Genomic DNA, 23,528 nt, shown 5'->3' with positions numbered 1-23,528 from the left:
GAGTGTGCGCGCGTGTGCGTGAGTGTGCGCGCGCGCGTGCGCCCGTGCGTGTGCATGGATGGCTGGCTGGTGGTGGTCGAGCCTGCATGGTGTAATTTTCCTACGGATTGACTAAAACCTCGACACGGATAGTCTGATGTCACACGCGCTGCTCGATCGGAGGAGGAGAGACGGTCGGGGCATCATCTGCTGCAACACGCCGGATCCTGTGGAGGGATGCTGCGGCAAGTGATACACAGAGGGCTCAAGGCGTCGTTCTACTGGCTCGGCTTGTTCGTCAGCAGGCACCCCGTGTTCTTCCTCACCGTGCCCGCCGTGCTCACCATCATCTTCGGCTCCACCGTGCTGAGCCGCCTCGCGCCGGAGACGGACCTGGAGGTGCTGGTGGCACCGACCCACAGCCTGGCCAAGATCGAGCGCAGCCTCGCCAACTCGCTGTTCCCCGTCGACCGCTCCAAGCACAAGCTCTACTCGGACCTGCACACGCCGGGTCGCTACGGCCGGCTGATCCTGCTGGCCCGGTCCGGCGGGAACGTGCTGGAGCTGGCCGAGCAGGTCCTCCGGGTCCACGAGCAGGTGCTGGATCTGTACGTCAACTACAAGGGGTTCAACTACACGTTCGCGCACCTCTGCGTGCTGAGCTACAACGGCAGGGACAAGCAGCGGTGCCTGCTGGACGACATCGTCACCGTGTTCGAGGACATCAGAGCGGCCGTGCTCGCCAACGGCACTTTCCATAAGGTGCCTGTGAGCTATCCCAACACCACGTTAAAGGTGAGAATGGAAAGGTTTATTATTATTTATTTTTGGTTGACGTTTTGTAAGCCCACTGACAATGTTTTAACCACTTAAACCCCAACGTCGGTATTGTGGAGAAAGCTTTTGCTGAAAATAGCATATAGACAAGCTTGCTTGTCGATCTGCTATTTTCTGCTAAAAGCTTTCTCCACAATAATAGAAAACAGAAAAGACACTTGCACAGAGCCCTTAGGGACTCCACTCAAGCATATGGGGTTTAAGTGGTTAATTGACGTTTTGTAAGCAGCCCACTGACAATACTGTATATTGTAATGTCTCTAGTGAGCACACAATCTCAGATGTCAGTGTAGACCTGTAGCATCATTCATACATTACAGTCCCAGCGAATCTGAGCCAAACCGAATAGCCTTGATAAACGCGTGACAGTCAGTCAGTGCAGCAGCATTCAGCACGTCTACTAGAGAGGCTGTAGAGCCCAGGCAGGCTGACCGCTGCTTGGAGGCTGACATGATTTCTGAATGAATCACAGTGAGCCTGTATTCGCTCAGTCTGCAGATTGCTACATATATCAGACAGCGAGGGAAGGGAAACCCTCTCGATTTCACAGACTGTCTGCCTAGCAGTTTTGGGGCTTGCTAGTTGGCTCAGGTTATTACTTGACTAGCTGCATAATACCCTCTGTGTGTGTGTGTGTGTGTGTGTGTGTGTGTGTGTGTGTGTGTGTGTGTGTGTGTGTGTGTGTGTGTGTGTGTGTGTGTGAGAGAGAGATAGAGAGATAGAGAGAGAGGGAAGGGAGAGTGAGGGGGACATCCTCTAGCCCCCCCCCCCCCCCCCCCCCCTGATGCAGTGTCTCCCTCTCTCCCTCTCTTAGCTACACATTTAGCCTATAGAATGACATAGCCAGCTAATAGACTGCCAGAGACCGGCATCCTGCCAGAATCTCATCTCCCTCCCTCTCTCTCTGTACCGAATCACAGCCTCAGTGTGATATGACTGCCCAAGCAGCCATAGCAATCAATCAACCAATCGCTGCTTTACACACAGCCTTCTTAAATGCAACCTAATAGCAGCAAATGTTTGCAATGAAACATGTCAACATGTCACATAATACCATAGGTAGGCTACACTGAGCCTGTAGGCTCTGGGCCTATTCACATGCATCCAATTGTATCTACTCTGCAGATGTAGCTTTGCAATTTCAGTCTCTCTTCAGGCGTTTGAGAACATGCTGACCCTCTGTAGCATGTAAGTTATACTATAATAAGTATTAGGGTGGAACTTATTTGTGTAACTTTAGTAGTCCATATACTGTAGGTGTAACTGTACCATAAAGCTTAAAGGTATTTGTACAAATACATTTGCACCCCCTTTTCATTGTTAAGTTAAGTTAAACTGGGTGAGAGCCAGGCTGTTCCACCTCCCTTAACAGTTAAGGGAGGTGGAAAAGTACAGTACGATACGGCAAATCACTGGCAGAATGGGAAATTGCACTGCATAACTGCAACACACAAGCGCACACGCACGCACACACGCACACACACACACACACGCACACGCACACGCACACACACACACACACACACACACACACACACACACACACAACTGGGTAATTTAAACTGCGGGGCATGTGTCACATACTGCTCAATCTCCTTCCAGTAATAACCACACACACGTACAGTAACAGAACTTAAATACTTTCCACTTTGATGTAAATGTTTGACTTACCAATGATTATCACACACACACACACACACACACACACACACACACACACACACACACACACACACACACACACACACACACACACACACACACACACACACACACACACACACACACACACACACACACACACACACACACACACACCACCTCACTTAGAAGCCACGTATAATTGTTTTAACCCTCAATTAGAGCTTCCAGAACAGTGTGAGGTATACCGGTAGCAAATATCACACAGTAAAATCATGAGTGCTAATTTAACAATGACAGTGTACAAATGGACCCTTCAACACTCTCATTTTACAGCAGGGAAAGATACGGGAAACAGGAGTATGGGTTCCTCAGTTTGCTGAGCTGTTTATATAGGGCTATATATCATATATATACATAGGAATATATCGGGCTTAACTGGTACTGCCAAAACCTATACTTGACCGGATTCTCACGTTGCGATGAGTTGTGAGCTTGTCGATCTACTATTTTCGCAGAATGTTCACCAGAATAGAGAGGGTAGGGTTCAAGTGGTTAAATATCTAGTGTCACTGCTTATAACGATGACTGTACATACATAAATTATAATCAGTATATGAATTGGACTATGGCATGAATATGTAGAGAATTGAATAGGGACATTCAAGTGCAAAACTGCCAGCCAGCCTCACATTGCATTTGTAATTTGTAAGAGAGTGTACAAATACATGGGTCCATTTGGTTACATTTGTACACTCGCACCACCCGATGCAAACTCGTGTCAATTCACATATTTGCATTGACTTTGTATGGAATCACGTTACACAAAAATAAAAATATATATTTGCCTCTGGTGTGAACACACCTCAAGGGTTAAATTAACACAGCATAATGTACTGTGTCGCCTTCTGTGAGAGAATCTAAGATAACATAAGAAAAGATGTTATGATTATGTTATGATAATATTGGAGACATTATCTAATCTGACCTTTCCACTTACTGTACCAAATGTATTATACAAGTACATGCAAGATATAAAAGTAATCTATATACATTTGATATAGAAATGGATATAAAGTATTACAAAATCACATTATCAGTGTTGAAGCAATAGTGCCACAGTAATACCACAGTTATTGAGTAAACAGCCGGATAGCTATAGTATACAGTATCTATAGTTCTGTGACCGTGCGCTTCCTTTTATAAACAAATATACAGGTACACAGAACACATCACAAATCACAACATATCAAGCTTTGTTTACGCCTGGGAAGCCGACCTACCGGATTGAGTCAAGCCTAACTCCTTTTATATTTGTTACAATATCTTATCACACTAGCGAGAACAACAACAACCTTATTTAAGACAGTCAAGTCAGTATTATAGTTTGTAGTTATTCTGTGGCTTTACTGTACACTGCAAACCCCTCCACTGCAGTGTTAATTTAACTCAGTGTAAACATTTACCCGTAATTGTCTTTACTATTCCCCAGTTTACTGTTGTTAATATATATATGCAATATGCATGTGTGCAAAGTACTGTATGTTGATACAAGCATTCAGCCGAAGGTGTTTAAACATACATACATTTCATATACATGCACGGACCCTGACATCAGCTTCTCGTCAGCACAAATTGTAATTACACTAATGATGACTTCTCACTTGACAGTGACCTATAGCTTTGTGCTGTAACTCTCTAGTACCATAGCAACCTGACTGCATCCTTATGGTGCCATGGCTACCTACCTGTAGAGGTCAGAGAGTCTGCAGGCTTATGATCAGAAGATCGCTGGCTAGAATCGCCTGCTGACTTAGAACATCTTTTCGACTAAGAAGATCTGGCCTTGGAGAGGCAATGGAAAACACCCTTTGACTCCCTCAACAGTTAGAGCCGTAGAGCCCTTGAGCCAGGCAAGTAACTCCAGAAGTCTTAAGTGGAGCTGCATGGTTGTACAAAGTATAGCCTCCAAGTGTGGAAGTGTGTGGAGACTCACAAGTCAGTCTCTAAAGACTGATGGCAATTAAACAGCACTCCAACCATTTTGCATTTTCTTCAAAACACACTATTTGTATCTACTCCTACATATTTTGTCCAAAACACACACACACACACACACACACACACACACACACACACACACACACACACACACACACACACACACACACACAGTACACATTATCTCTGGAGTCATGTGATCAAGATGTATCAGTCATATTATTCAGGTTCCATTGCGTTCTGCAAAAAAGGGGCCTCTAAAAACACTTTCACCCAGACGGGGTGACGAAGGCTGGATAGCCGAAATGTTTGTCCTGTCCTTTCTTGTAAAGACATGGAGAAACTAACTCTGCGAGCGACCCGCCACTTGTTTAAACCCATAGGGGGTGCCACAAATGCTACAAATGTCACTGTTTGTTACCGAAACGTGATATTTCCTACACCAAATTAGGCACAAATGGTCTCGTAAGTCATGTGACAATAACCGTCAAACAGGGTTTTGATACTCCATAACGTTTGCCTGTAATTGCCATCCACAATTTTGAAATTGCCTTCACAATTTTGGGCGCAGGCCGATTTGTAATAATAAACCAACCACATATATCATGAACGCAACCCAACATCCAAATCATACCCAAAATGGAATTGCATATGTTGGGGAGAACTAATAATAATAATAATATTATATGATATATATATATATATATATATATATATATATATATATATATATATATATAATAGTATTAGTTCTCCCCAACATATACAATTCCATTCCAACTATATTATAGTTATTATTATTATTATTATTAGTGATTAGTTCTAGTATTGTAGAACTGTGGTAGCAGATCGCCGATCAGGGCGGTATCCTTGTATAGTGGACTAAGATGTCATATTAAGGTCTTAGATGGCTGCCCGAGTAATTAGTACAGGTACCGGTACCGGTTCCATGTAATCAATACCCAACAGATCCCCAAACCCGTTGTTTTGGGGAACGCTGGTTTCAGTTCATTCAACCTCCTCTTGTGTGTTGGCTGGTGAGGCGCTCGCTAGCGAGATATACTTATCATACTTATCATTGCACAACGGTATTGCGCACAGAGAAAAGCTGACATGCAAGCTCACAACGCGTCGCGGATGGGACTAGAGTTGTCCCGATCCGATTTTGTGATCGGAATTCTGGCCCAATCACGAACATCTTTTATTGATCGTAATCGGGAGGAAAAGATCGGATCAGAACCATAGTTAGGTCTGAACTGATTAAAGTTTTAATTCGCTATGCATGTATATTTACATCCACATGCTCCACTTCAACGTCTGTTTCAGGCCATGCTGCAGCATGCGTCTCTCTCTCTCTGTGTGTGTGTGTGTGTGTGTGTGTGTGTGTGTGTGTGTGTGTGTGTGTGTGTGTGTGTGAGAGCTTGGACGTCTGCTTTTCTCGGCCGTTCTCTGCGAGTGACACCTTCGCGCGACGCTAATATAAATTAGGCTGAGGGGAAGACAGCATCTTAAAGTTTTATGGGATGCATTTTTACAGCTGTTACCACTTTTCCGTTGCATCTTATGAGCAGTCCGGTTCTTTTGGTGCCGGCCTGCGTGCACATACTGCACTGCTTCTTATCAGTGTGACAGTGTGGCGTTCCTTGTGTGCTGACGGCTGCACCACATTAGTAATACAGCCCTATAGGCAACCCAGCCTGGCTGAGCTATTTAACCAATGAAAAGTAGTAACAAGACTAAATAACAACTACAATGGTTGGAATGGTTGGAACACTGGTTCTTTTTAGCCATTTATTGATTTGTTTTGAACATAATACTGTACCTTCTGTAATGTAATGAATGTAATGCAACAGGATGAAATTGACCCTTGTTCGTGAACCGATGCACCTAAACACCCTAGCTTGATTGAGTTGGGTCTTGGGGGTGGACGAGAGGTGAGGTTGTGTATCTCGGGAGGAGAGGCTGGCATTATGCAAAGTCCTGGAGGAGCATACAGTAGATGTACTACAGAAGGTTACTACTACTAGACAGGTCTTGGTACTACACAGGGCATACTGTGATAGAATAATAGAAGAAGATTATGGCATGACGTTTTTCTCCCACCATGAGACAGAGGTCAGCTTGATGTGCTGTGCATAACAGCACCCCATGATGAGTAGGGAAAGAAATACACCATAAGGATCTCTCCTGCTGGAGGCGTTTGTCATAAACAATGACGACAGTGGCTGTTGACCATTTTCACAGGTCATAGAAAATGAATTGACTTTCGGCAAAGGGTTGCACAAGCTGTTTGAGCTGTGAATGTACAATTAGAGTAGATGTCCCCAAAGCAATGGGCCTGTGATGGTCAGCTGGAATTTATATTAGGAGATTAGGCCATGCTATCTGTATTAGATTAATTACATGATGCTGGTACTATCGCGTTTTACAGCGTCACGGTTCTCATTACATTCATGAGAGGTTAGTAAAGATAGATTTCTTAGATTGAATTAAGTTCTCTGCTAGTTTCGCTTGTACTGTATGTAGCATGGGAATGTCAGCCCAAGGTCATTGTACGTTTTATGTGACACCCACCATTCACTTTAATAAATCATAAAACCATGAAGTAGAGTGGGTTGCTGGTGAGCTACAAGAGACAGTGGATGGATACCCACAAACAGGTCTGCGACAGTTTAAATGCATAGAAAGACCAGATGAATGAGAACATGGACCAGGCAGAGGGACTGGTTGATAACATATATGATAATATAGATCGATTTAAAGGTAAGCAAGGAAGTGAAAAGTAGTCTGGCTTGGTTTGTCATTTGCATGGCCTGCCCCTGAAGTAGTATCTCTTTTGGTTATGACTACATGTTGAGGTCCAAATTATTATTACATGTTTAGGTCACGCATTATCACATAATACAACGTCAGTCAGGTTCACATTCATTGACTGTGGAGGAGTCGAGATTTCACATGCTTAATGGTTATAATAGGTCTGTATAATAAGTGTTGGGGAAGAGAGTTGTTCATGTTGATTGAGTTTAAAACAGGAATATTGTGTTATGCAAAATTATGGTCGAGGCAACACAGAATTTTGGTTTTAGTGACACATCTATTGACAATAACTAAGTAGGTAGTTCTCCCAAAAGAATCCACAACATACAGTACTTGAAAGGGTGATCACCCCGTAATATAAATATCACAGGTTTTATTACGATACCTTCCATGTTGCCAGTTGTAGTTTACTTTGGAAACCTACTGTACTGGATGAGAGCACATCAGATGGCTTTTATTAAATGGAGAGAGGGCAGTCCACTTGCCTTTGTATTTTTTCTTCATTGATTTTGGCCACAGGGAAGCTTAGCGGGAGTCAGCATGGAGGAGGTGCGGGGGAACAAGACTCAATCCCTGGCCAACAGAGATGTTCATGGGTCCGCTAGTGTCCCTACTGCCTGGTCTAAGAATACTTGCCGCTCCTGCCATCAGATCTATCTTTTCTGGAGACAGCTCGATTGGTGTCATTTCTCCCCTCTTCATATATCACTCAACTTTACCGAAAATTGATCTTCCACCGTACACACAACACACTGTCCACACAGTATGTATCAAGCAAACACATGCACAACACCACCAGAACCATGGTAAGCAGACATGCGCACACTCACTCTCACACACACACAAACACACAGTGGCTATACAGAATGTTTTTTAAGCTGCAGGTGAAGCTACAGTATAACAACAGCGTGAGGTACTGTATCAGTGGATCAGTGTCTGCACACACATTAACCTATGTGCCGAGGCTGTATTTGGCCACTAAAGCACCAATATTTTCAATTTACAATGCAGTCCTGTATCTTGTAATCAAAGGAATTCATTTGAAGTGTTCCGACGTAGCAGATCAATTTGAAATTTGTGTAATTACATAAGCAAAACATGAGCCCAAGCATTTTCAGTTCCCCTAAGCAATTACTGTGCGATTATACTACACAAACAAACAAACATGAATAGTTTGTGAGAAGACAAATTCCAAGCACAGCGTTGGCTTTGCTTTTGTCAGAGACCTATGTACTTTAAAATGTAAATATTTTACTCAACTAGTATGGTTTGCTGTGTTGCACATACAGTACTGTATACAATGCTACAGTGGCAACATCGTAAGCTTTTACTCTATAAGCTCATAAAAAGAGCCAATATTACAAATTGTCTTCTTTGCAGCCATGCAGAGAATTATCTATCTCCTTTATCTCCAAGGTCCTGTCACTGTTCAGTTTAGATGGTAATTTCACCCATTTAACCAATGCTGCTTAAAGGGTAAGTTCAGTGTTTTATGACCTATATATAATTTGCTAGCTGTTAACTAGAATGATGAGGTGCTAATTTTGTAGTGTCCCTGTTTTGTCTAACAGGGTATATATAGGAGCTCCACATAAAAAAAACAGTATGCCTCAGCATTCCCAGACAACCCGCTAACCTGCCTCCTCTCTCTCCTCCGCACAGGACGGCCGCGTGTCTTTCATTGGCCACCAGCTGGGAGGCGTGTCCTTCTCACCCAACAGCCGCGACCAACAGGTGAAGTTTGCGCGCGCCGTCCAGATCACCTACTACCTCCGCAACCATGGTCCCGTGGTGCAGGACGTCATCGCAGAGCGCTGGGAGAACGAGTTCTGCGCGCTGGCCAGTCGACTTTCCCGGCCCGCGACGGGCAGGGACGCCGCGGGGACCCCGCAGGGGGCCGCCGGCGCCACCCACGCCCCCGTCGACCAGCTCCACGTCCAATCTCTCACTTCCTTCAGCCTGTGGCGTGACTTCCACCAGACGGGTGTGTTGGCCAAAGGGGAGGTGCTGTGCAGCCTGGTGCTGATACTCCTGGCGGCCACCATCTCCAGCTCCATGCGGGACTGCCTGAGGGGGAAGCCCTTCCTGGGCCTCCTGGGCGTGCTCACCATCTGCATCGCTAATGTGACGGCCGCCGGCATCTTCGTCATCTCCGACGGGAAGTTCAACTCCACGCTGCTGGGGGTCCCCTTCTTCGCCATGGGTGAGTGGGATGGGTCAGTGTGGGGGGACTGGGAGTTCTCTCTGTGCGTGTGTGTGTGTGTGTGTGTGTGTGTGTGTGTGTGTGTGTGTGTGTGTGTGTGTGTGTGTGTGTGTGTGTGTGTGTGTGTGTGTGTGTGTGTGTTAGTGTATGTGTCTGATTTTGGTGTGTGTGTGTGTGGTGTGTTTATGTTCATGCACATCTGTGCATACGAATGTGTGTGTGTGTGTGTGTGTGTGTGTGTGTGTGTGTGTGTGTGTGTGTGTGTGTGTGTGTGTGTGTGTGTGTGTGTGTGTGTGTCTGTGTGTGTGTGTGTGTGTGTGTGTGTGTGTGTGTGTGTGTGTGTGTGTGTGTGCGTGTGCGTGTGTGTGTATATATTGTGTAGTGATTTATGGCTGGTTAAGGGTCTTATCAGGAGCGGCCACTCGGAGAAGGTTGATTGGGGGAAAGGATTAGTAGAATTGCAGTGTTTTTTTTCCATGTAGCAGGGGACAGAGGGAATGCCGACAGCAGTGTGTGTGCGTGCGTGCGTGCGTGCGTGCGTGCGTGCGTGCGTGCGTGCGTGCGTGCGTGCGTGCGTGCGTGCGCATACTGCCTTGCGCCGCCAATCTTGAGTGATTTTTGTGCACGCTTTCAATTTTGAATTTATCAAGGCTTCCCTGGATTTCATTGAGATGTAGGTGATGTTATTACCAGTGGGACCGGGTGGATTCGATAATAGATGACATGCCAGCCACAATTTGGAAAACAGAAGGTTATCAGAACCCAGAAGTATAGAATCCCAAAAACAGAGCGAAAGCTTGTAATGGAATAATTTATCAAGTCAAGAACAATATGTTTAGAACAAAAACACCAGAAAACCTTTATCTGCAGTCAAGCTTTGCAGCACAGGGATAAAAGCAAATGATCTAAAGTGCTGTTTCGATGTACAGTGCTTTCGTTTGGTATTTGATTTTTTTTCGTTTCGGTTTTTACGTTTTTGTTTTAGGAATTGACTAGCACTTAGGTGTCCTGTAGTTTTATAGTTAAAACCGGTAAAGCATCTGTGTCATTTTAGATTTTAGCTATATACTGTTTATAGCAACACATGTTTTTCAGAAAACTCTTAGGATTTAGAACAGTGGTTCTCAAAAATAGCAGATATACAAGGTCACAGCGCGTCACGTTGTGCTGCATCTGCTAGATGCAACGGTGAAGTAATCAACATTACGCAGCGCAATTTCTTGCAGGTAAAGACAGTAAGGCATCCAAATGAAACAATGACCTGTTTGGGGACAGCCTGACCCCATTCACTTCACCTACTGTATAATTCAGGGCTCCAGTATGTACAGTATGCAGCCACGATAGGCAAGCTGTCATAACAACCTTAGACTGTACGGATAATCGGACTGATTATTAATTATGAGGAGGCGACATCATTTGTTGCAGGCTATAATATTTGTTGTTGCAGGCTGATGTAATGCCAGCTAGCCTACCAGCTAGTGGTAACTCAATCATCTCCGAGGAGCACACTTTTCGTTTTTTAAATAAGCTTGCTCTGAGAGCACTGGATGGGATTGCAGTTCCCCGTTTTGGTGATTGGTGTTCAGAATGTACAGGATTTTCCATGTTTTGGTTTTTTTAATTAAAATGTATTCCTCCATCCACTTATATCAAAATTGTATGATTTTGTTCTATAATTAATAACTAGAATATTTAGCTGGGTTGTGAGAGGAAAGCAAAGTAGTATATAGTGATACTAATTTAGCTTTTTTAATTAATCTTATTTGTCCATTGAAGAGCTGAGGTGACTATTAATATGATGATTCATAATTTCACAGCTTAGTGGAGATGGAAAATATACCCTCAGCAGGGATCGGATTCAGCAAACCAATAAAACAAACACAGTGGCATAAATTGCCTGTCCACATTCATCAAATCATCAAATACTTAAAAGCTTAACTAGGGAACAAAAGTTGTAAATTAGTGGTAAATGCCATGTGCAGCAGCGCATCAGTTTGACAGTTGAACTGTAACTAATTTATATGGAATTGCGTAGGCCCTGCTGAATAAATGGAAAAAGAAATGTCTTTTCACTTGGACACACCTCCCACATCAAAAGTTTCTTGTACTAAACAGTGATTTATTGAGATTAGAACAGGAAAGGTCGTTAACGTGAGAGGTCAGGCAGCATAAAAATACTCTTGTGTCAGTGAATAGGTGGATGGTTGGCACTTGGCTCTGGCCAATATTCACTGTTATTGAAGTTTATCATCACATTCATAGTCCTGCCCCCCCCCCCCCCCCCCTCTCTCTCTCTCTGTCGGTCTTTCAGTCAGTCTATTCGGTCTCTTGTCTCTAACTCTCTCTCTCAAAGAAGACGAGTTTAACTGAACGTCCATAATTTGTTATAAGCTGTAACCAGCTCTTGGTTTGCCTAGGTTGCATCATGTGTGAGTTAGAATGTACTGTATAGACAGTACAAAATTGCATTAACAAGACTACGAGTCCAAAAGCCCCCACCCAACCAGACTAAAATATTAGGGCTAAAATAAAAGAAAGAAAAAAGACATTTGCACAGCTAATTCCATGGTGATCCAGTCAATCGTTTTTGAGATATGTTGATTGAGACAAATTTGGGCGGAGGGACAGACAGACCAATGGAGTGAATGACACAACTCTGCTTAGACACCTGGCGTTCTTCTAAAAAACACATCAGATACAATTAGGTACAAATAATCGACAGATGTTGTAGCGATCTACATTACAAAATGTTACGTGCTGTGTGCCCTCTCAGCCAATCAGGACACAGGGATATCCCTCAGTGACAGTGCAGGACATTTTAGTCCTGAGGGACTTATGGCACAGTAGCTGCTTGGTCAGAGCTGAAAATAACCATATCTGCTATAATAAATTACTGGTAAAAGTCATCCTCTTGGACAACTGTACCAACTCGTTCTCATACACTGAGTGCCGTCCTCAATCTCTCTCTCTCTTCCTCTCTCTCTCTCTTTCATTTCCTCACCCTGTCAACTCCGTCTCTTTCCACCTTCCTCCTTCTCCATCTTTCTGTCTCCTAAGCGTCGTCTTTATGTTTATCACCCTACTATCTCTCTCTCTCTCTCTCTCCCCTCCTTCCATCCCCTTGCTTGCTTCCTCAGCAGTAGTTCTTCTATTTACAGTCCAGTATATCTTATGCTTGCTTCCGTGTGTGCTGCTGAGGTCATCGGATCCCCAGGGGGAAACGTCTGATTCGCCAGTGCTGCAGGCTATAGCCGACATAACTAAGGCTTAAGTACAGCTCAGGTATGGGAGGCTAGAAGGACTGAGGAGAGATGGGGATATGAAAAGGAGAACAAACATAACTGAAGGTCGTTCGCACACTTTAAAGTGTCTTTGCGACAGGTGCACAGGGGAATAGGATAGACCATATTATGCAAAAATGGACTCATCCGGCACACTGTCGTGAACTCGCAAAAATAAATATGGATTCAAATCTGAAGCACAATGACTGCCACACACATTTATAGGCTACACGTCACACCTGTAGGTGCCAGGCAATCTGTCCATTACCAAAACAATTGGACACACCCAAATAAAGTAACAAGTAACGAATCCAGTGTAATTTCCAGCGATCCGGCGAGGTAAATGTCTCATCATCAACAACAACAATGATTTCACCTTTGGCTTTAACACCGAAATGCTCTGCCACCGTCTTGTGTCCTGGAGTCAACTCTGACTACTACTGTGCTGCAGCGTTCACTTTCACTTTCACTTCATAATTGTAGCGTCCATCATCTGAGTAAGTGATTGATAACGTGCTTAGTATTTTACAAAGTCATTTTTTAAACTTGATGAACCTGGGCGCTTATATGCAAAAATCACACCCTGTGTGAAGGAAGCGGTGCCTTTGGGGCGGGGCTTAACTCATTTCAGTTCGTCCCTATTGGTGGTCTGAGTCCACTTACCAAATCTTTACTTGGTAGCATGCTGCAAACTGGAATGATGGCTGTTTAAAGCCCAGCCAATGGGCAGACAGAGGGGGCGGGGCTTAAGTAATTACAGTTTGTCCCTATTGGTGGTTTTAGTCCATGTACAAAATTTGTACTTCCTAGCATGCTGCGAACTTGAGTTATGGCTGTTTAAAGGCCAGCCAATGGGAAGACAGAGGGGGCGGGGCTTCAGCAATTCATGCTCGTCCCTATTGGTGGTCTAAGTCCACATATCAAATTTGGACTTGGTGGCATGCTGCAAACTGGAGTTATAGCTGTTTAAAATCCCGTGCTCATCCCGTGCTTAAACGGGCGGACGGACATAACATACGCTGGGGGTCCCTTGACGCCTCTTTGATAAATTCAGCAATTCATGCTCGACCCTATTGGTGGTTTAAGTCCACATACCATATTTGGACTTGGTGGCATGCTGCAAACTGTAGTTATAGCTGTTTAAAATCCCGTGCTCATCCCGTGCTTAAACGGGCGGACGGACATAACATACGCTGGGGGTCCCTGGACCCCTCTTTGATAAGCAGTGGCACATGAGAGGAGAGATGGCATAGGCAATCTCCAAGTCCGTGTGTGTGTGTGTGTGTGTGCGTGTGTTTGTATGTGTTGCTTCTTTGCCGTGCTCATCCCGTGCTCATACGGACGGACGGACGGACGGACGGACGGACGGACGGACATACGGACAAAGTCAAGTGTAGAGCGGTTGGCACCGCTAAAAAAAGAATTAAATGGGTTTTATTTCTATAGAAACAAAGGCAAACCCAGGGTGAAGGCAGTGGGTCGGAAACATTACATATTCAACAACCGTGTTGCAATGACATTTGGGTAGTTCCAGTACCAAACTCTGGTGAATTATACACCCAAGCTGCATGAAAGTCCACTTAAAAGCCCCTCTTGCAGACTTGATGAATTGTAGGATTGGGCAGCAACTCTGGCAAGTGCAGTGAAGACTGGATATTTGGATTCAGCCTAAGTGACATTTTAACAGGAGGCCAGAAGGGCCGCTCTGCCACCTGGAATGTGTGGGAAGATAATAGGGGGATAAGGAGAGGCTGAGTCAGAGATAAAAGGAGGAAGAATGTGATGTATACAAGGAGAAAGAAGGGTTGAAGAATGAGAAAGTGAGAGAATAGCTCTCTGAACTAGAGGCAATGTTGGAGGGGACGGGAAGGGGGGGACGCAGGGTGCAAGGCAAGGTTATTTGTCTAGCGCATTTCAACAACAAGGCAATTTAAAGTGCTTTACACAAAACATTAAGAGCATTAAATACAGATAAAGAATATGAGAATACAATTACAGTACAGCCCAAGAAATGAATCAAAAACCCCAATAAAAGGCAGTAAAGTGTTCAGCTTTGATTCCAAAGAAGCCAGTTGTTGCAGACCTGCATTTTTTCTGGGAGTTTGTTCTGTGGTGCATAAAATTCAACACTGCTTCAAGGGAATATAAATCAAACTCAAGGAAAGAAAAAGATAGCGAGCGAAAGGATGAGATGTATATAAAGAGAGGGAAGGAACGAGGTTCAAAGAGACCGTGTTGTACCGGGTCTTTCTGAAAGCAGAAAAAAAAAGTAGAGGAAAAAGAGGGAGTGGGGGTGAAATGACAACAGGAATGGAAAGATACAAAGAGTACAATGGAAAATGCAGAATATAACAGTAGAGGATAAAAGTAGAGATAAAAGTAGAGGACAACTGTGAAGAAGGAAGAGAGGGGACATGGACAAAGCCATAGAGGACATGAGAGACAGACAGACAGAGAGAATATTTGAGAGAAGTAGAGAGAGTAGAGAGAACAGAGATGGGGAAAGACAGAGCACACACATGATTAAGTCCATAACTCTCTGTGACAGGACCTCTAGAGACAGCAGATGTCCAAACGCCTCTGTGGCGTGAGTGACTGACAGACACACCCCGTATCGCTGTGTGAACTCCACGCCATGGCAGAGGGATGAGAGGTGAAAAGGACTTTAAAAATGGATGCCTGCCGATGCTGCAGGGGTGTCTGCAGCCACATGTGTAAACTACTTCCTGGCCTATATGCCCAGGGAGACGCATGATAGTTGTTATCTCTGCCAAGTTGGAAATCATGTTCTCGCCCCTGTGTGTGTGTGTGTGTGTGTGTGTGTGTGTGTGTGTGTGTGTGTGTGTGTGTGTGTGTGTGTCACTTCAAACGCACCAAATAAGCATTTGCACGTGCGTTCTCGCCAAACCTGGCCCCAGTATAGAGTAGAGGTATATGAGAGCCGAGCCGGTTCGGGGCCAAAATATTGAGTTGTCCCTCGGGCACGGGTGATATCAGTTCCAATTGCCACGGTCGGATCCATTTCAAATGGATGAACCCATATGGACTTGTGAGGACCCGACGACCAGCTTTTTATTATTATTATACTAATCTCTTTAACCTTCGATTTTAAAATGAGACATGCATTGTAATTACGCTCCTAAATCCATATCGTCTGTTCTCGCATATTGAATGAACCCGTTTAACGTTAACGGCCGATTGAAACGCAGCCAATCTCAAGTGCTGCACTGCTGCTGAAGTTTAACACCATGGAGGCTTTTAAGCAGGTGAAACGCAAACAAAAGATGCAAGTTGGAACGTCATCTGTGTGGAGCATGTTTGTGGACATAATCTGCGGGGACGGGCGGTATAAAGTTGGTGAAAATGTTCTCCGTCTGTCTGCAACACAGAGCAGAGCGCACGCAACGCAGCTCATGTGCAGTGGTGCACTGTAAAGTAACTAAGTACTTTTACTCAAGTACTGTAATCAAGTACATTTTTTATTCCGAGCTTTTACTTAACAGAGTATTTCTACATTGCAGTATTGATACTGCAATGTAGTATTTGTATGAATATTGCCCCCAATATTTTTCCATCAATGACAACTGTTATTTTTGTGAATTCATAATTCCCTCCACGCTATGGGATGCATGTCCGCGAGGTTATGGAGTGGAGCTATCCAATCGTGCGCAAGCTGTCCTGTCTGGCATATGTGTTCTATTGCTAGCGAGAGAGAGCATGTGTAATCAGACACCACCGTTTTACAATTTGTCAGAGTGTCAGAGAGAGAGAGACTAGGGTGGCCACCCGTCCTGCGTCCTGCATTAAAAAAGTTCATTTAATGCTTCACTCCAATTAATGCTTCACTCCAATTAAACTCTTTAAAGAGAGAAACACAATACTGAGGGAGAGACCACCTCAAATCGCTCAGTAATGATCTTCCTCACTGAACGAACCTAACCTATCATTCAGTTCATTCAGTGAATGACTGAACGGGATCCCAGTCCTCTCGTTCACTGACTGCAGTCACTGTCTGAGGGGAGATAGGTTTGTTCAACCCTCCCGTTCTGTTCACTGTCTGCAGTCAGAGATACTATACTGAGGGGAGATCCGGTGAACAAGATCCCAGCCCGCCCATACAGTGACTGTAGTCAGAGATATTATATGCCTGTGTCAGTCTGAGGGGGGAGAACCCAAAGAGTCCAAAGAGGAAAACTTCCTGAGTCTGTCTGACGGAAAAAAAGCCTGCCCTCCTCGCGGAGTTCAGTCCAATTAGAAAAGACCAACGGCAGAGTCTCTCTCCAGCATTTGCAACTGAATAAACTGAACAATTATTTTCACATAGTAGCCTTGTTAATTTCATTTACAGAATAACTAGAACGAAAGTGACCAAAACCACATGCATCCACACACACACACACACACACACACACACACACACACACACACACACACACACACACACACACACACACACACACACACACACACACACACACACACACACACACACACACACACACACACACACACACACACACACACACACACACACACACACACACACACAGACAGTGAAAGATCATCCGCTCATCCAATACGAAGTACAGAAGTCAAATCTCCCAAATTGTACAGGTAGAGAAAATATGCACAAAAGAAACATATTTTAAGTTAATTGCACAAGGGGTGGTAATTGCCATCAACTGGGACTGCAAATGCCAATTTGGCTCTGGGAAGAGTTTCACCTCTCCTCTCCTAATATTTTCTGAAGGTAGCTGGATTTATACAGTTTCACTTATTAGGTCTGAAATTTGACAGGAGAAGAGTTGAGCATAGTTAAAGGAGATTTGTGTTTTGAAATTTGAGAAAATGAAGAAGGTCGTGGGTGCCAGAGTGTGTAAAATGCACAAGAACTACAATTTCCATCGTAGATTTCAACATTAGTCTCTGGTTTTGGCTTGAACTGTTCGTCGTGGCCAGTGCAGCCATAATTACGGATAATGATATTCAATGCACATCCACTCTGGACTGGTGCAGGACAAACAGAAGATCATTATAAAAAGAATTACAGTATATAGTCTGCACACCGTTACTTGCTCCCACTGTTTAGAGCCTGCATTATGGGACCGCCGCAAGGTTCCATCTTAGGATCGTTGTGCTGTGCATACAGTACATTAATGACTTTCCATCTGTGTGTGATAGTGTGAAGACCTTGATGTATGCAGATGGCACAGTGTATCATGGTGATATACTGGTCACATACAAAACCTTGAGTTTTGACAACTTATTTTTGTGTTTGGGTGTCTGTCTGGGCATAATCCATGATACAATCCATAATAATGCTCCCCCACCACTGGAGAGCTCTGTTCAGCTCCACTCTGGAGCAAATGATCACAGCTTTAAGGTCTGCTTCAAGGGGGAGACAGTAGCTCCCTGAACGAGGCTCTGCCTTTGCACAATCTGCATTTTATTTTAAACAATTGAAGAGTGGAACAAGCTTACAGTATACTGTCAATCTGCAAACCTGCACATATTTCCATATTTTTTCCTGTGCAGCTAAAAATAAATAGTTTAAGCAACCAGACTTGTCAGCATTAAAGCCTTCAGCAACACTCCAACTGAACACAAACTTTGTTCGGCTAGGGTAGGTTAATAAGAATAAGATGACGTCATAAGAACTTCAGCAGTGTATTTACAACGTTCTGTTCCGTAGTTCTTGCACCTCCAAGATTTTCGAACTAGCCGAAAAACCTCCCTAGCCAAAACATTGCACGTGATTGGATGGAAGTTTAATCTGTGAGCAACGTTCCATGGACAGTTTTGCAGAGAGGTTGGCTGAGGATAATCCCTTTCTGAGAGACTACAAACACAACCAGATGTCAATTAATTAGTGGAGAGAGATAGCACACAATTTGTCCACAGTGTCCGCCGCCAGAAATTGGGAAATCGCTGAGACAAATTATGTCAAACACCTTGGAGGTTGATGTAAAAAAAAAAAAAACAGCGAAGCCAAAACTTTGTTGCCGTTTTTTGAAGTATGCTGCAGCCTTAATTTGGACTGTGTTTTATAACTTTGGCAGTATTGGGTATGTAGCCTGTATTTTGAGATTTTTGTTTTATTTGTTATGTTAGCCTGTGCAGGAACTACAGTACATCATAAAATGAACTAGATGCTAAATCCGCTACAAAGCATCTTTTCGCCTTGTTTGAGATTAATGTATTTTTTACATGGCCCCTGATACGCATAAATGAATGAATGAAATGAAATTGCAAGATCGAAAGATATAACAGTGTTTCAGCCCGTTTCTTTCTCTCTTTTTTTCAAGCTACGTAAGAACCTCGTTATAACCATAATTTACCATGAGGAACACTGTCAAGTCTAACAGTACCCCTATCAGAGTAGCAGCAGTCATAAATATCGTGCCCTGCACTGTTACGTGCAGGCTGCGTGCAGAGTAACATTCAAAGAGGTATTAAAGAAGACATGCATTCAAAAATCAAATGCTATACTTTTGAATAAAAACACCTAGCAACTATGACTGCTAACATGAAGGGAAAGAGACGTGAAGGGAAAGAAGAGAATGAGACAGAGAATCAGACAAGAGGGACATTGGTGGGGATGGAGAAAGGCAAAAAAAAAAAGTTTTAAATATTGACTGAAGAGAAGACTGTATTGCAGCTAGCATATTTTCAAATGTTTTATATATATATATATATATATATATATATATATATATATATATATATATATATATATATATACACTAACTACTACACCACCTGCTGCTGGATGAATTCTTCACTAACTAACTGTCCAGTGTATTCCACTACCTGATGCTGTATGAATCCATTGTCTCTCACTTTGAACACTTTCAGAAGTCTTTGAACCATGAAGGGAAAAAAACCCTATCGACCATCACACTTCACTTGACCTCGACTTGGTTGAGGCTCAGGAGTCCCAATTTGTTCTAACCACTTGAACCCCAGCATTCATATTGTGGGGGGAACATTATCCAAAAATAGCAGCTATACAAGCTCAGCTCACCTTACGACACGTTGTGAGCTGGTTAAATCGGCTTAGAGATTTGGTGTCGACGGGAAAAAGCGATCCAAGTACAGTTGTACAGTAACTCATGTCCATTTCTCTAAGGATAGAGGGTTTAACCCTTTAAGGCCGGGAAGGGAACGCATCTGTGTCATTTTAAGATTTCTTTGGCTATTCAGAAATAGCAGATATACAAGCTCATTGCACGGCACCGAGTGCCGCGCTATGAGCTTGTAGATCTGCTATTTTTAGAAAAATCTTGAACATTTTTGTGCAAATCATTTTTAACTCAAATCTTTGCTTCTGGGGGTCCCTGGAACAAAATATTTTTAGATGGGAGGGGGTCCGCGGACAAATACATATTATTTTGGGGGTCCTTGACATGAAAAAAGTTTGAAAACCATTGAAAATATAGCAACATAAGTAAAAAAGAAAGAAAAAAAAAAACTTTAGGAAAAAAAAACTGTTAGTATTTAGAAGACATTTGTAAAATCCCCAGAGGCAAAGATTTGAGTTAAAAACTTTCGCTTTAAAAAAGTATATATATTCAAACTAAAGATTTGCACACATTTTCACGATTAAAAAAAAAATCTGATCTACGAGCTCGTAGCGCGGCACTCGGTACCGTGCTGTGAGCTTGTATATCTATTCTATCTTGTATATCTATTTTTATAGAGCCAAAGAAATCTTAAAATGACACAGATGCGTTCCCGGTCTTAAAGGGTTAAAGTGGTTAATATGGAGCAGCCCTTTCCCTCAAGAGCCTCTCCCCAATGTCTGTCTACAGACAGTGTCATGTGCAAGGAGGCCAATTACTGTTGAGCTGAGCCTGTCAGTTCCTGCTCTCTCTGGATACGTGACGGCTGTTAGAAGTGAAAAAACAGACAGAGAGAATGTTAAAGAAGGGGGGAAAAAAATAAGATGCTCAACAGAACCTCATGAAACATACATGCTCTCTGACATTTATAAGGAGATAACGACTGGTATGGTCTCTCAATCTCATGAAGTTCAGAGTGAATTTGAACTCGGCACACAGACACACAGGAAATAAGGTGAGGTTTCACCACTTCAAACCCTAGCTTCCCTATTCCGGGGGTGACATTCAGTAAAACAAATCGCAGATATACAAGCTCGCAATGTGTTGCAACGTGACGCGTTGTGAGCTTGCAGCTAGGTTATTTTTGGCAAAGGTATTTGGTTGTAGAGCGAAAACTACTGGAGGAGACAGCTTATGGAGCCCTTGGGAATCCGGTCAACTACTTAAGAAGGCTTATTTGTTGAGGATGGCTGGGAGTTGAGGAGGGAGGGTGAATGCTGAGGGTAGGCTGGAATGGCAGGCAGATTGGCAGGCAAGCAGGTAAAGAGGATTGATCAAGGGAAGGAAAGACAGTTTGTACAAACTTGAAATGAAACATGAAGAGCTCATCACTAAACTATGGAGGTGTGAAGTGTGTCACTACCAATGAAGCTAAAACAACGATCTGACGAAGAGGGGGTGAAGAGTTGGGGTTAATATACTGTTAGATGGATGGCAGGTGTGTGTGTGGCAGGACAGGAACACACACACACACACACAAACACAGAGAGACCAATACATAGTTCTGTGGCTGAGACACTCTCTCGCTCTTGCTCGCTGTCTGTCATACAGACTTTCCCTTCTTTCTCTCTCTCTTTCTCTCTCTCTCTATCTCTGGTTGGCCGTTATCTCTTCTCTCTCCCAATTCAATGTTTTATTAACACAAATGTTGCATGAATAATATTGCCAAACCCTCTATGTACAAAGGGTAACTTAATATAAAATAGGAAATGCCTAAAAGGAACGAGGAAAAATATCCTTGTGTGTATGCATGCGTGCATGACTCTGTGTGAATATTGCTGTGAGCATAAGTGTGCACGCTTGAGTGATTTTGTGTTTTCTCTCTCCCTTCTTTTCAGCCTTAACTGAACTCAGAATATTGACCTAGCCCAGACTATGTTATTTACTTTACAGAGCACATAGCTGCTGTACATTCCACAAGGGTATACTAGCAGCTCTGATCCAATTTTCTGCACCCCAGCTATATTTGACTTGCAGTGCCAATACCAAACTGCTTTAACTGGCTACCTCGCATGGAGTGGATTCAGTTGTTGTTGTTGTGTGCATAGCTGTGGGTACTGTGTATCTGTGTATGAGATGGAGACTTGAGACTCTGAATACGTTAGCAAGCTGCTTTACGACTTGACTAAAGGATTTGAGCCAGCAAAACCTTCAAGCTTTTTCAAAAGAACAATGCAATTTTAAATGTGTCACCATGGCTTAGTTCAGCCTTATGAGGATGATCAGAGGTGTCAAATAAAGGAACTTGCACACAGCACGCGGTATTGTTCGTATGCGAAACAGTACAGCATTTCTTTTGACACAATGTGCGACTATTTCAGATAAAAATATTGAGACTTGACTTGGACTTGCACTTAAAGACTTAAAGACAGCCATACATTGCATTCATATGCTACTATATACATGTAGACTCATTAGTAATTATACAACAGCAATATGATGTATTGTACAGTATATAACAGCATCACAATGGTTTTACAGCATGCCACCAAGGAATATCTCCCATCAAATAAGTTCTCAACACAAATTGTTCGCAGTCATGCTTTCCATCTCCCGTTCTCCTCATCTGCCACCCCATCCATCAAACCCTGTGAGTTTCCTGCGGCTGATTTACAAGCCATTCGGCATTTTCCCTTTTCTGGATGGCACCTATTCAGGGCAAATTGATTTACCTTTTATATATATTATATATATATATATATATATATATATTTATTTTTCCTTTTTTTTCTTTGTGAGAACAAGATGAATAGCGACACTCCGAACATGCCACAGCACATGGCATCCGCGGGCATCCATCTCCGTTAACCCATTAAAACCGGAAACGCATCTCTGTCATTTTAGATTTCTTTGGGCTATTCAAAAATAACAGATATACAAGCTCATAGCGCAGGACCGAGTGCCGTAGATGAATACATATTCTACAAATGTAGATCCTAACCGTTTAAAAAAAAAAACCTTCTGTTGCTATATCAGTGGTTCTCAGCCGTTTTTATGTCAAAGACCCCCAAAATTATATGTATTTGGCTGCGAACCCCCATCTCAAAATATTTTGTTCAAGAGACCCCCAGAAGCAAAGATTTGAGTTAAAAATGTTTCATTTAAAAATATATATATGCAAGATTTGCACACATTTTCCCGATTTTTCAAAAATAGCAGATCTACAAGCTCATAGCGCTATGAACTTGTATATCTGCTATTTTTGAATAGCCAAAGAAGATGCGTTCCCGGATTGAATGGGTTAATGATGAACAGCCTTGTGGGGACTCACCCATGTTTCCCTAAGCAGGGCAGGGGGGGTGACTGATGGAGCGATCCATGGATGGTATTTCCATGAGCACCGAGGGGCCGATTGTGATAGAGCAGCTCTCAGTCATTATGGAGGACTGGAGGGCAAAATCCTAATCCCACTCCAGACGCCATGCATTACATCCGTCACTGTCGGGTGGAAACCTTGTATGTCCAAAACTGCTACTTGAAATAAAATAAAAAGAAAAATGTGTTCCAAATCCAATGGATCCGATGTAGTTATCATTTAGTCACAAGCTCTTGTTAATATTTTCATTGGTTCAATATTGATGAAACCCCACTGACATAGTTAACCACTTTAAATTTCACTTTAAAACCTTTCAGATATAGCGAAAATAG

At 43.2% G+C, this 23,528-nt stretch overlaps 1 protein-coding gene across 1 annotated transcript in view; it reads left to right on the top strand.

The window, feature by feature from the left end:
* Positions 1 to 206: 206 nt before the first annotated feature.
* ptchd4 (patched domain containing 4) overlaps positions 207 to 23,528 on the top strand; it is a gene marked incomplete at its 3' end in the record, with an annotated part of 44,814 nt that continues 21,492 nt past the window's right edge. Inside the window, exons 1-2 of the mRNA XM_084082818.1 lie at positions 207 to 774; positions 8,938 to 9,478. Of these exons, the coding sequence (XP_083938944.1) occupies positions 217 to 774; positions 8,938 to 9,478 (1,099 nt within the window). The 5' untranslated portion in view covers positions 207 to 216. The remainder of the gene's footprint in view (positions 775 to 8,937; positions 9,479 to 23,528) is intronic.

Source organism: Gymnoscopelus microlampas (genome assembly GCF_963454915.1).
Source record: "Gymnoscopelus microlampas genome assembly, chromosome: 16".
In the NCBI taxonomy this organism is placed as follows: domain Eukaryota; kingdom Metazoa; phylum Chordata; class Actinopteri; order Myctophiformes; family Myctophidae; genus Gymnoscopelus; species Gymnoscopelus microlampas.
Note: the sequence above shows the minus strand (reverse complement) of the source record. Positions and strands in the feature narration are given on the sequence as shown.